The sequence below is a fragment of the Piliocolobus tephrosceles genome, chromosome 5 (genome assembly GCF_002776525.5).
Source record: "Piliocolobus tephrosceles isolate RC106 chromosome 5, ASM277652v3, whole genome shotgun sequence".
NCBI lineage: Eukaryota > Metazoa > Chordata > Mammalia > Primates > Cercopithecidae > Piliocolobus > Piliocolobus tephrosceles.
Window position 1 is genome coordinate 19,197,945 of NC_045438.1, and position 12,495 is coordinate 19,210,439.

The 12,495-nt window shown below is 60.0% G+C and overlaps 2 protein-coding genes across 8 annotated transcripts in view; one reads left to right on the forward strand and one right to left on the reverse strand.

The window, feature by feature from the left end:
• The window catches only part of KIF25 (kinesin family member 25), a 67,237-nt gene extending 62,947 nt beyond the window's left edge, over positions 1 to 4,290 (forward strand). Inside the window, exons 19-20 of one of the 5 annotated variants that reach the window (XR_002733983.2) lie at positions 855 to 2,404; positions 3,361 to 4,288. The gene's annotated coding sequence lies outside the window, so the exon portion shown is untranslated. Of the gene's footprint in view, positions 1 to 854 lie in introns of all 5 variants that reach the window. The other 4 variants (XR_002733984.3, XR_002733980.2, XR_002733981.2 and 1 more) reach the window with 4 other exon arrangements.
• A 1,338-nt stretch (positions 4,291 to 5,628) lies between these two features.
• FRMD1 (FERM domain containing 1) overlaps positions 5,629 to 12,495 on the reverse strand; it is a 36,890-nt gene continuing 30,023 nt past the window's right edge. For 2 of the 3 annotated variants that reach the window (XM_023223626.3, XM_023223624.3), the window contains 5 exons: positions 12,080 to 12,145; positions 11,013 to 11,187; positions 10,166 to 10,462; positions 8,670 to 8,734; positions 5,629 to 7,131 (listed from right to left, as the gene is read on the reverse strand). In XM_023223626.3, the coding sequence (XP_023079394.1) occupies positions 6,886 to 7,131; positions 8,670 to 8,734; positions 10,166 to 10,462; positions 11,013 to 11,187; positions 12,080 to 12,145 (849 nt within the window). In that variant the 3' untranslated portion in view covers positions 5,629 to 6,885. Of the gene's footprint in view, positions 7,132 to 8,669; positions 8,735 to 10,165; positions 10,463 to 11,012; positions 11,188 to 11,856; positions 11,926 to 12,079; positions 12,146 to 12,495 lie in introns of all 3 variants that reach the window. The other variant, XM_023223625.2, reaches the window with a different exon arrangement.

Here is a 12,495-nt window from a genome sequence, read left to right on the forward strand (position 1 = left end):
CACACCATTCTCCTGCCTCAGCCTCCCGAGTAGCTGGGACTACAGGCACCGCCACCTCGCCCAGGTAGTTTTTTGTATTTTTTAGCAGAGACGGGGTTTCACCATGTTAGCCAGGATGGTCTCAATCTCCTGACCTTGTGATCCGCCCGTCTCAGCCTCCCAAAGTGCTGGGATTACAGGCTTGAGCCACCGTGCCCGGCCCATACATATATTTCAATTTGTAAAACTTTCGAAACAACTACACCTGAACACACTGCGAAGTAAATGAGTTTGGGTAAAACAAGGAAGACAATATTCAATATATGTATATTCCACAATTTAAAAATAAGGGCCAAATGACTGTATCTGTGTGTGTACACACATGGGCGTGTAAAATCTCCACAAATGTGGCCGCTACAAAAAGCAGACGGATACGGAAGGGTCACATTCGTGACTCACGTGTCGTGAGCGGTGTAGCAACTTGATATAATTTTGTAAATGGTGAAAACCTCTCGGTAATGTTACAGTTTCAGCTTCTCTTGGTTTATGTGACTGTTGCATTCCTGACACATAATGTACATCAAACCTACAGAAATAATCCTTCCTGATTTCATGGAGAGCAGTGTGAGGTTTCAGGCCTGGATCACTGGATGCAGGATTTCCACCTGTGAATGTCTGATGGGGGCTAAAGCCACGTGGCCCCCGGGATGGTATTTGCTGGGTGGGCGTGTCCTGTGCCTTGTGGGGACCTGGCATTCTTGGTGCCTGTCTGCTCAATGTCACTTGTGTCCCCTCATCATTGTGATGACCTGAGTGACCCCACAGGTTCTGAGATGCTCCCTCAGTGCCCAAAATAAAACCCAACTTCTCTTTAGGGTTGGCCCTTAGGCAGGCAGATGCCCCTGGCTCAGGAAGCCCCTCGCCGGCTTGCTGAGGCGCGAAGTTCCTTTAGTAGGACAGAGACATCGATGCCCAAATGACAGACACAGGAGGCGGCAGCCCCGTGAGACGGAAGCTTCTCTGTGGAGCCTGCACTGAACAGCAGCACCGAGCAACAGCCGCCGCCAGGCCCTGCCGTCCTCCTTGTGACCTTGAAGGGCCGGAGCTGCTGCCATAGCGTGACCTAAGGGGCAGCCTGGCTGAGCCACGTGACACTCGACAAGCCTTCTTTGTGTGTTTGATGAAGTTCCTCTCTGCACAAGGCCGGCATTTCGATCACCAAGCTGCCTTTGTAGAGTTTGCATGGACGCTTCGCCCACAGCCACGTGGGGCCCACAGCGGTGCCCCTGAGATGGGCATCATGTGAAAATGGCAGAGCTTCCCTCTGGGGAAGTGTTGAACAGGCTCTGGCCAGCCTCTACGCGGGATGGCAGAGGCGTGAGTGACTCAGGAACCTGCCAGTCACAGCCTAGAGCAAGGGCGTCTACAGAGGCTGGGAGTCGGGGCAGTGGGCATGGCGGACGCTTGGGCCCCAGGCACTGGACCCCACTGCCTGCCACCCTCGACATCACCACGCTGCAGACTGGGCCCCTCTGTGCCATCACGGGGCGTGCAGCTGAGTCCTCGCTTCCCAGGTTTTCGTCCACCTCTCACTCCAACTCCTCATTTCCTAGAAGGAAGCCTGGGTCCAGTCTTCACCCTGGTCTACTTGGCCACACCCAGAGTGCCAGGGTTTCAGAGCAAACCAGCCCAGTCTCCAGGGTGTGGAGCTGCAGGCACTCACCCCACCGCTGGCCACCACTAGTGATTTCAATGGCCCGTCACCATGGTGCTGATGCGCTGCCCCTGAGAAGGGAGAGGGAGGGAAAGACCCAGGAAACATACTCAAAAAACCTAAAAACTAGTCAGTGACTAAAACTCAGACGTCCTGTTAATTAACGGCTCTGCTCTGGGGTTACTATCTTCATGTTCATTAGCTTTTTCCTCTTGGCTCCGGGCCTTTGAAGGTGTTCAGGATCAACCCATTTGAAAAGCAAGGACGCTGAGGCTGTGGAAGCTCGAGAACTTCCTGACTTGCAGTGCCTGTGAGTGGGCAGGAAGGAGCGTCTGCCCCTCCGTCGTGGTACGGCTCCTTCTCTCACAGAAGTGGACAGTCCCAGCGCCACGGAGAAATGCATCTCCAAAAACACTCGTAGCTTCTGCAAACTGCACACAACCAGACCTCCTCAGCGCTGACCTAGGGCACAGTTGTTCATGCACGAGAGCCACCTTACGGGGTGAGCCCGTGACTCTGACGTGAGGTTTGTGTTCCCAGGGCTGACGTGTCTGGGCGCTTCACAGCTGGACGAGGCATGCTTGGAGGGGCGCCTTGAACCTGGACAGCACCCCCTCCTTGCCTCCCTCAGGCCCTTTGGCCACAGAACCTGTGACATGGGCAGGCTCAGGAGAGGAGAGGAGGAAGGGAAGGAACCCAGGCTCCAAGGAGGTAAGATTGCAGGGGGCGGAGGCGGGGGCCCATGCGGTTTCGTCCGGAGGACATTGCAACGCTGGAATAAAACACCCTGCCCTCTTCAGCTTGTAGCAGGTTAGAGGCCACTGGTTTTGAAGAGATTTGCCAGTGACCTGTGGGAGGAAACACTCAGCAGAGGTTGAGGCAGCGCGTGGAGGCCGTGCGGGGAATACAGCCCAAATGGGGAGGACAGAAGGCATCACAGCCACCCAGGGTGTAGGAGCTGCGACAGGTGCCTGTTAGAGCGGAACGACAGGGGCCCGGCCCCGTTTCGGGGTCCGGCGGGGGCTTCCCTGCAGGGGCAGCCTCTGTGCAGAGGCCTGAAGGGTCCACAGTGGCAAAGGGGGAATGACAAAGTGTCTGGCCATGCGGGACCATGTGTTCTGTACTATAATCACCCTGTGAGGGGCGCACGCCGCGCCGTCCTAGAGCATCCCAGACACCAGCCCCCGGCCTGCTGGTACTCGCTGGAGGACCCTGCATGCCGAGGGTCCCGCCCTGGCCGTCGTTTAGTGTGAGGCAGGAGGGGGCCAGATATGGTGGGGACACCCAGCTGCCCCAGATCTCTCTTGCCTGCCCTTTCCTCCGCAGGCTCCCTGTGCCCCCCTGTAGCCAGGAATAGGCCCTGGGGGTGGTGGGGGTGGCTGCACAGTGCGGCTTGTGGCCCTGGATGCTCCCTTAGGACTGTCTGGGACCAGGCTCATCTTGGAATCCGAATTAACTACAGACCTCACTTCGGGAACAGCCTGGCCCAGCCCTCATACTCGGGGAAAGAGCGGTGGTCGGAGGAGGCAGGAGTAGCGCACAGAGGGCAAGTCGGGGGCCCACGTGTGGCCGGGGCAGCTGTGGCCTCCTCAGCACAGTGTGAGCCCAGCAGACTTGCCGAGGTCTGGGAACTTGTAATCCAGTTGCTGAATTTGCTTGGTTAGCAGAAATGGAAGACACCTCATTTGTGGAGACCGAGGTGGTGGAATGCTGACCCTGGAGGTGTTGCTGTGGGAGGCCAGCGAGCTGTTATCCCAGTGGGCAGGACCTGGGTGACCGACACCCTGGGGGTCTCCTGACTCCCTGGACCTTCTCCCTTCTTAGTGGAGCTTGGCCAAAACCCACGGACATTTTACATCTGTTTCCCTAAAGTGCTAGGGACGCTCTGTAGTTGCAGCCACGCTCCTCGGGCAAGCCCCGGGATGCAGGGGGGCCAGAACAATGCAGGGTGGGGGGGCAGGTGGGTGTGGCCGGACTCTGGCTCAGCCTGGGTGGACAAGGAGGTGTATACAGTTGGCACAGCCAGAGCAAGCTGGTGTCTCAACCCTTCACTCATGGGGCCCATCCCTTTGATGGACTACCTGCTGTTCGTGACATGACGTCGGGACTGGATTCTGAGCTTTGTTGATCTTTGTGTGTTCTGGAAGGCAGTCAGGAGGTGTTCGTGGAATGTGGTTACTGAAAAACACAGGGTTTCTGTCGCAGGTGAGGTGGTGGAGGTGGCAGCCCAGCCCGGAAGACGGCCAGTCTACATTTTCAGGCCGCATGTGAAGGGCGGCTTTGATCTGCACCAAGGACTGGAGCAGTGTCCTGGAGACACACGGGCATCCTCAGAAGGGGCAGAAATGGAACCACCTGAGCCAAGGGGAGGGTCTGGGCTAGCGACCTGGGGAAAAGTCCCAAGGGGTGGGTGACATCTGCCTGAAACATCAGAGAAGAGCAGGGGCTGGAGCAGGACCACAGCGGACAGAAGGAAGCACGCCTGCAGCTCCCCCGAGCAGACCAGAACTCGTTGTCACAACTCAGTAATCCCCAAAACTCACAAAGCCCGCTTGCATGTTTTGCCAACATTTTTCACATTGTGTTGAAATCCTTTTAGGTCCTAGAGATGTCTTAATTTATTTACTGTTTGGTTTGAGTTTTGCAATGTCTTTCATGAACGTGAGCTTTGAAGTGGGTGAAGCTGACATGCTTTGAAAGTGTGTGTGTGCCAGAGCAAACCAGCCCCACTCCTGCCCCTCCAGGTGTGGGTGGATGTGGGAGGGGGCTGTGGGAAGGGGCGGTGAGCAAGGCTGAGGATCAAGCCTCAGGGGAGCCTGCCCCAACCCTGACTGGCTGTGTCTGAGCCAGTGGCCCACATAGGCTTCATGTGGCCTGCCCGGCCATCCTCTCTTGGGCAAGGCTCAGGGCAGCAGGCCTCTAATTGTCCTCTCCACGTACCCTGAACACCAGAGATTAGAGTCTTCGGAGCAGGCCTACCCGGTAGTTAACAGGCATCTGGCATAATTCTCCATGTCTGTCCGCAAGGCCCACAGGAAGGACAGAAATAGGAATCCCAGTGGGGCCAGAGCGGCTTCTCGGGTCAGCCAAGGGCCATGGCTGCCTCGCCTCTGCCAGGACACAAGGCGCTGGGCCGGCTGCAGTGTGACTTTTCCACAAGCTAGGGGTGGGCTGGCCCGGCCTTTGCTGCCTCTGGGGTCTATGGCGTGTGGCGAAGGTGACTGGCAGGGGAAGCCTGGACACGGGGAGTGTGCACATACGTGTGTGCCTGTGCAGATGTGTGCGTGTGTGCATGTGTGTGTGGATGTGTGCATGTATGTGCGTGTGTGGATGTGCTTGCGTGTGCGTGTATGCATGTGTGTGCCTGCGTGTGCATGTGTGTGTGTGGATGTGTGCATGTGTGTGCATGTGTGCGCGTGCGCATGTGTGCGTGTACGTGCATGTGCATTGCGCGTGTGTGTACATGTGTGCGTGTGCATGTGTGTGGATGTGTGCATGTGCGCGTGTGTGGATGTGTGCATGTGTGTGCGTGCGTGTGCATGTGTGCGTGTAGGTCTTAGCTCAGACCCTGCCTCATGGCGGACACCGCCTGCTGCGTCTCCCCAACACTGGTGTGTGCCTTCCTGCATGGTCTACGGGACTGGGCTCTTGCTTTCGTTTCTTCAAGGGAAGAAGACGGTCATTGCCCCAGACCAGGGCAAATCAATTATCTTGTACTAATGGGAATGGCTTTGGGAAGTGCCCACATGCCCACATGTGAGCCAGCTTAGGCACCCCTCCCCTGTTGCATTGTGGACGGTCTTGCCCTCGGCAGCACTGGGGCTCGTGGCCATCTACAGAACGCAACCTTCTGTGACCGATACCCCTGAGTGAGTTACAGCCCGCGTCTCACCAGCCCCCCAGGCAGGCGGGTCCTGGTTCAAGCAGGAGGCATCGCTCGGGTTCTTTATTACACATGCCTGGGGCACACACAGGATTCCCTTTCACAGAAAGGAGAGGGCCCCCCTGGATAGACCCGTCAAAGAGGCAGCCTCAATGCACGCGGCCCTGCACCAGGCCATGGGGCTCAAGCTCACGCTTGTCTCCAGTGAGCTGCAGGGTGGTGTGGCGTAGTCTTCACCACAGTGAAGGGGGCAGCGGTGTTCAGGACACAGGGCTGAACCACTGTGGCCTCTCAGTGCTCTGTGTCGGGCCTGAGACTAGCAGGGATTCATGGGCCATTCCTCTAAATGCAGAGGACAGCAGGTTTGCACGTGTGCAGGAGTCTCATGCAGGGGGAGGAGCCCTGGGGAGACCCTACCCTGGTGGCCTTCCAGAGCCCACGGTACCGAGGGTGCCTTACCCACGGAGCCCACCAGGGTCAGAGCAGGTGCCATGCATAGCCAGTCCCCCACTCCCCATCTGTCACCAAAGCCTCTCCCCTCCACCAACTGGGCTGCACCAGCCCCACCCCAGCCAGGGCAATGGCTTAAGGAAGCCACCGGTGAGCAGAGTGTGTCCCGAGGCCTCATGGCTGAGATGGGAGCAGAGTCAGCATCAGCTCCGGGGCAGTGGGGTCTTTGCAAACCCTGACCGGGAAGGGAAAGCACAGCCATTGACTGCGGATGGTGGAGGAGGGTCTCTGGCTGGATCTCAGGTGACAGAGCTGGGCTTGCACCTCAAAAAGGGTCTCTGTCTGGCAGTCCCAGTGCTGGCGAACAGGAGTTGCAGAGAGGGGTTCAGGTCTAGGAGGAGCCGGGGTCCTGCACAGTGATGACCACCGTGAACTCTGGCTCGGGACCTGTCTCTCGGGGAGCTGGCAGTGTGGGAAACTGCAGAGCCCTCTCTCCAGGGTCTGGGCCCAGCTGCGTCACCTTCTCTCCCAGACTAGGATGGGTGACAGGCTGCCTCAGGGGCCAACACCATGGCTCTCTGGACAATCGACAGCCAGACCTTGAACCTGCTCCCTGGAGACCCCGATGGAAGGAGCTCCTGGGTGCACTGAGGACAGGGATGCGGTGCGGGACCTGTTTGTCACCTCCAAGGTTGATGTCAGAGCCACTCCACACCTCTTACAGGTGAACCTGTAGAGTGCGCTGGCTGCGGAGGTGTGGGCAGCGTCTGGCGGGCAGGAAGGGCCGAGGGCCACATGGCAGTGGGGTGGTCGGGGGCTGAGCCTGGCGCTGCAGACAGCGCTGCTGGGTGGATGGCACCTATACCACAAACTCCTGTGGGGGTGGGGCCTCTCCGAACAGGTCCAGGGTGAGGCAGTTGCTGGACCTCTTGCTGGGGAGAGTGGCCCTGTTCTCGCAGGGGGCTGCCAGCCCGCAGTCTGGGGCACAGTGGAAGGTACGGCTGAGTGAGGTGGGCGCTGGGCGCAGGGCCAGCTGGTGCAGATGTGTGTCGTCCAGGCTGCGGCTGTGCGGCAACTCACTGACCCCAGCTTTCATTTCCCAGATCTGCAGGGAGAGGACACGGGGTGAGGCCTGCCACCCCCTCCCGCTCCCACCACCGCAGACGGCAGCCACACTGCTGGTGGCCAGAGTCACACTCCTTGCCACTGCTCACCCTGCGCCACTGTGCACAGCCAGCCTGCCCCTGGACAGGCTCCCCCAGCATATGCCTCTGTGAGAGAGGCTTGGCGTTTTCTTTTTAAGCATTTTGGGAGGCCCCCACCTTGCCTAGCTTCTTTCCCAGGGCTGCTTTCTGCCTTTTAACTCAGAGAACTTGGACTCTTAGCATTTGGTGTAATTTAGGATCAGGTCTGAGTGTGGGCCTTGAACACCAGCTCTGGAAGCACCTCAGACGTCAAGAACGGCCTCTTATTTTTACACGGGAGGAAACTGGGTTCAGAGGTGACTGTCCAAGGTCTCGTCCAGGTGGGCATCCAGTGGGCAGCATCATGGCCCTTAAGTGACACCTCCAGCCCAAGCTTCTCGGCTGCCATAGTCCCTCAGATCTGCCCTGGACCACTGCGCTCCCAGGAGGCAGACGAGGCCCCTGGAGGCTGGCAGCAGGGGGCAGGGGGCAGGGACAGGTGGCAGGCCACGCTGAAGGCTGCCCAGCGCCAGGGTCTGACTTGCCCTTCTACGCGTGCTTTCTTGTTTTTAATCAATACGTCTTTCAAGAGTGACAGTCCCTGACGCAGAGCTCAGGCGGCTTTGGGCGGCCGTCTCCTCCGGAGTGGGCTGACCTGGGCTTGGGATCACCCCCACTGGGATGGGTCCGTGCTTGCCAGGACTTGCGGCCTCCCCTCCCTCCTCCCGTGCCCAGCCCTGTTCTCTCTCCATCCAGCCTCCCGTGCCCAGCCCTGTTCTCTCTCCATCCAGCATCACGATAACTAATCAACCACAGCTGATTTTCTCTGTCTTTCCAGGGGAATTCTGGACAGGGCTGACCAGAGAGGGCCTCACCCCACTGTGGTGGAGTCAGGGGCGGGGGTTGGGAGGGCAACTCGGAGCCTGACTGGGAACCCTGAGCCCACCTGTTCCCCACCTGGGCATCCAGGAACCACTGGCACTGCCTCTCCTCTAGCTCTCTGCGGGGACCCTAAGGCTCAGGGGCTCCACAGGAAGTGGGGGAAGGCCTGGAGCAGCCCTGCACACATGGGACCAGGTCCCAGGTGGAGGAGGTGGATGAAAGGGACGGGGGTAGCCAGTCTGCTACATGGCAGGTCGCAGGGCCCAGGTGTACAGGTCCTGCCTACAGTGGCCCAGTGACACTCAGGGCCCGGCCACCCCCGCCCCAGGCAGGACCCCTCACTCCCCACAGCGAGCCGGCTCACTTGGCCTTGAGGCTGAGGCCTCCACCCACACCCACCTGCCCCAGTGCCCGAGAGCCTTGCTGCTCCCTGACTTGCCCGCTGCGTCTCTGGGGGTGTCAGTCGAGGGACCCTCTGATAGGCCTTGGAAGGTCCCCCGGGCCCCTGACAGGGCACCTAGGAGAAGGGGGTGGAGGAGCAGGGCCCGGGGCTTCTGGCCCATGGTGGGGACTCTACCTGGTGCACAGCCTCGGTGCTCTGGCCTCTGGTCCTGACATTGGCGCAGGGTTCCTGGCGAGTGGCTGTGGGAGGAGACAGCCATGAGCACAGGGGTCTGGGTTCTGCCTGACATGGCTCCTCCCCAGGGCAGTTCCCTGCAGTTCTGGGCCCTGGTCTCCGTCGGGCTTCTCCCGAGGCCCACACCGCCCCCTTGCTCTCAGTGCGGTGACTGCTTTTGCTCCGTTCCCTGACCTCTGATAAAACAGGCCCTTACTATGCAGACGCGGGATTAGCACGGCGATTCCCGCCAGGTTACAGACCACACAGCTTGCATAATGCCTCAGGGATGGAGGCCAACCATCCCTCACTGAGGGACCAGACACTCCAAGGGCAACGGTGGACACAGTGGGTGAGTGACAGGAATGCCTGGCCCTGGGAGGCCCTGGTGACCCTGGATGTGACCCTGGATGACCCTGGGTGACTGAGCCCTGGGGCTGGTCCCACCTGATCTCATCACATCCACCATCAGGGCCGTGGCGACACTCAAGAGACCAGCGGAGCTGAGGTCCCCTTTCTGGGGCGACGAGGAAGCTCTTTACGGCCTCATACACAGGGACTGGGCAGGACGCATCCCTCAGACAGGGTGCTGCGTCCTGGGCCAGGTGGACACACGGTCCTAGAACACTCTGAATGGCTCTGTCTTTTCACTCCTACTCAACTGAGCATAAAAAGACATGAGTCTAACCCAGGCTTTCTGGCGGGAGGGAAGCTGGTGGGACAGGGCTTCGTAGGCGTAGGGGGGTTCCTAAGAGTTGGGGGTGTCCTAGGAGTCCATGGGACTTCTTAGGAGTGGGGGGGCTTCCTAAGAGTTGGCGGGGGTCTCTGGGAGTCCAGGGGACTTCCTAGGAGTGAGGGGATGAGGGGACTTCTTAGGAATGGGGCTTCCTAGAAGTCGGGGGTTATGGGAGGGGCTTCCTAGGACTTGAGGGGCTTCTAGGAGTGGGGACTTCCTATGTGTGGGGATGGGGTTCCTGGGAGGGGGAGGGGCCCTGGGCGGGGAACTTCCTAGGAGTTGGGGGGCTTCGTGTGTGGGGGGCTTCCTGGGAGGGGGAGCATTCTTTGGGCGGGGGGTCTTCCTAGGAGCTGGGGGGCTTCCTAGGTGTGGGAGGGGCTCCTGAGATGGGCTTCCAAGAAAGCTAAAGGACCTGGACTCATCTGCAACCCCAAGAGGACCCCACCTCTCCCGTCTCTGATTCCAGCCTGCGGCTGCCTCTTGGTGGAGACAGGGGACTTGGGCACCGCAGGCTGCAGGCAGCTCCTCGCTGCCATCTCTGTTCTTCTGGCATGTTCTGGCACATTTCCTGGGACTTAGGTCACAGTCAACCCAGCTCCTTACGTCTGGCCACTGAAGGGCAGGCCAGGGCTTTGCTGCCTCAGCATCTAGGGTCAGCCAAGCTGGGGCTGGCTGGGCTGCACTCACTGTCCCTGGCGCCTGGGCATCTCCCCAGGCCCACCTTGGCTGTCACCACATGTGCTGGGGTGGCTGCGGCTGGTCCTGGGGCTGGAGGATGGCTCCTTCTCACGCAGCCCCTGGACCTCCAAGGGTGTGTCCACAGACATCTCTCTGGATTCCGTGAGCCAGGAGTCGGCCTCGATGCCTGACGTGTGGGAGCTGCCATGGCTGTTCGCGGAGTGGCGTGAGAGGCGGTGAGGGCAGTGCTGGCTGCTGACCCCGCTGCCTGGGGAGCCCCTGCTGTCCGGGTCCAGCTCCAGCCCATCGCTGATGTAGGACTCCCGGTAGCGCTGCTTCTCTGCAGGGAGCACAGTGAGGACGAGCTGGAGAGGGACCATCCCCGCTGATGCAGGAGGAAGAGCCCGGGAGACAGAAACGCACACCCACAGCTCAGATGAGGACGTGGAACAGAGAGGGAGACCAGGCCTGTGGGTAAATGCTGAGGCCAGGCCTTGTGCTCAGGTGAGGATGTGGAACAGGGAGGAAGACCAGGTCTATGGGTAAACGCTGAGGCCTTGTTGGAACCTGCATTTCTTGCTCTTTGTGGGCACATGATGGGAGGAGAAGTGGGAAACAGACCAGGAAACTGAGAAGTGGAAACCTCAGGCGGCTCCTCAAGCCCTCAGCCTCCCCCAGCCCCATCTATAGAATTCCACTCTGGGTAGAGCTGGGGGGCCACCACCTCGCCCTTCAACCTGAGCATCTGGGGGATGCGGGAGCCGGGAGGCCACAACAGTGAGAGACAGAGGTGCAGCCGGGCTGCAGAGCCCAGCGCGCCCAACCCAGCCCAGCCCAGCCCAGAAGGCGCAGTCCGGCTGCAGAACCCAGCGCGCCCAGCCCAGCCCCACCTTCTGCCTCCTCCCGCTGCTGCAGCTGCCACAGTGTGGGCCGCACGCGGAGGTGGAGCTGGTGGCTGGCGCGCAGCAGGTGCAGCAGGTGCCTTGAGCGCCAGGTGCAGCCCGTGTAGTAAACCAGCTTCTGTGCTGTGGGCAGCCCGTCCAGCTGGATCTCCAGCTTCTTCCCCTGAACAAACAGGAGAGAAGGTGCCACCCCACAGGTGGAAAACCACGCAAGCAACGGGAAAGGATGATTTTAAATGTCAGCCATGGCCCCCAGGGGGACGGGGTTTGGGTTTTCACTGTGCAGTGCAGATGGCTGTTCACGGGCTGTGTGCTCAGGGCATGCTTGAGAGGACACAGCCCTCTTGGCTAGAAAGTGCCTGCAGCTGCGTGAGGGGAGCGGAGGTCCGGGGTGGGATGGGAAGACCTCAGTCTGGTTGTCCAGAGCAAGCCTGCTGCCCAGTGGCCCCCACAGTCACTGCCCTTTTACGCCTGGCACCCGGGCTGTGGGGTGGCCCTGGGGGACAGCTCTGGGGCCGAGACAGGAGGAACAGAGGCCACACAGGTGTGTGGCTATGACCTGCTCTTATTTTCTCCCTTGGTTTTCTCAGTTGAAAGCCAGAAGTTTTCAAGCGATAACAACAACTAGACCTCACCAGGCAGCTGAACACCCAGTGCCTGCAGGGCCAGGGGCAGGCACAGAGCCCGTGAGGCCAGGACGGCCCTGATGCTCCCGAGAGGCCGGCAGGAAGGGACCTGCACCTCGTCGGGAAAAAATGCCCAGAAAATGCCCCAAGGATGAAGCCACCCCTGCCCAGGCTGTCCCAGGCACGGGGACCCCCCAGACACCCACCAGAAATGCCAGCTTCCCAATGTGGGGCCAGGGGAGGTCGTACAGCAGCTGCGGGGCACGGTCCACCTCCTGCGGGACAGCAGAGGCAGGGTGCGTCCAGGTGGGGCCAGCCAGCGCCCATGGCCACTGCAGGGATGCTTCACGGCCCAGACCCCAGTGGGGAAGGGAGGAGGGGGTGGGGGCAGGAGGAGGGGCTCTGTGAAGCTGAAGCCCCTCTGGTCACCTGGTAGATGTGCACTCCCCTGAGGGTCAGTCCCAGGATCACGGTGGGGTGACCTTCCTTCTTATCCTAGAGGACACAGGTCAGAGGTCAAGTTGCAGGCCTGGGGCGTCGGGCCTCACTGATGGCAGAGTGTGGTCAGTCTGGCTAGGGGCCGAGGCCTCCATGGACCAGGCTGAGCTCTGGGGCCCATTTACAGACAGTCTCATTCACTCCAGCATCAGACCAAAGGCACAGTTATCATAGCACAAGCCTGCCTTTCATCATGCTAAATAAACATCAGCCATGACCTAAGAGAGCCCTGGCCATGCTGGCCCCGGGGTCCTGATAACACTGTCAGCTTGGGGGGCTCTGGTTACGCCTGCCCTGGGGTCCTGATCCTACTGTTAGCCATGGATGCTCCGTCCATCCCTGGCCTG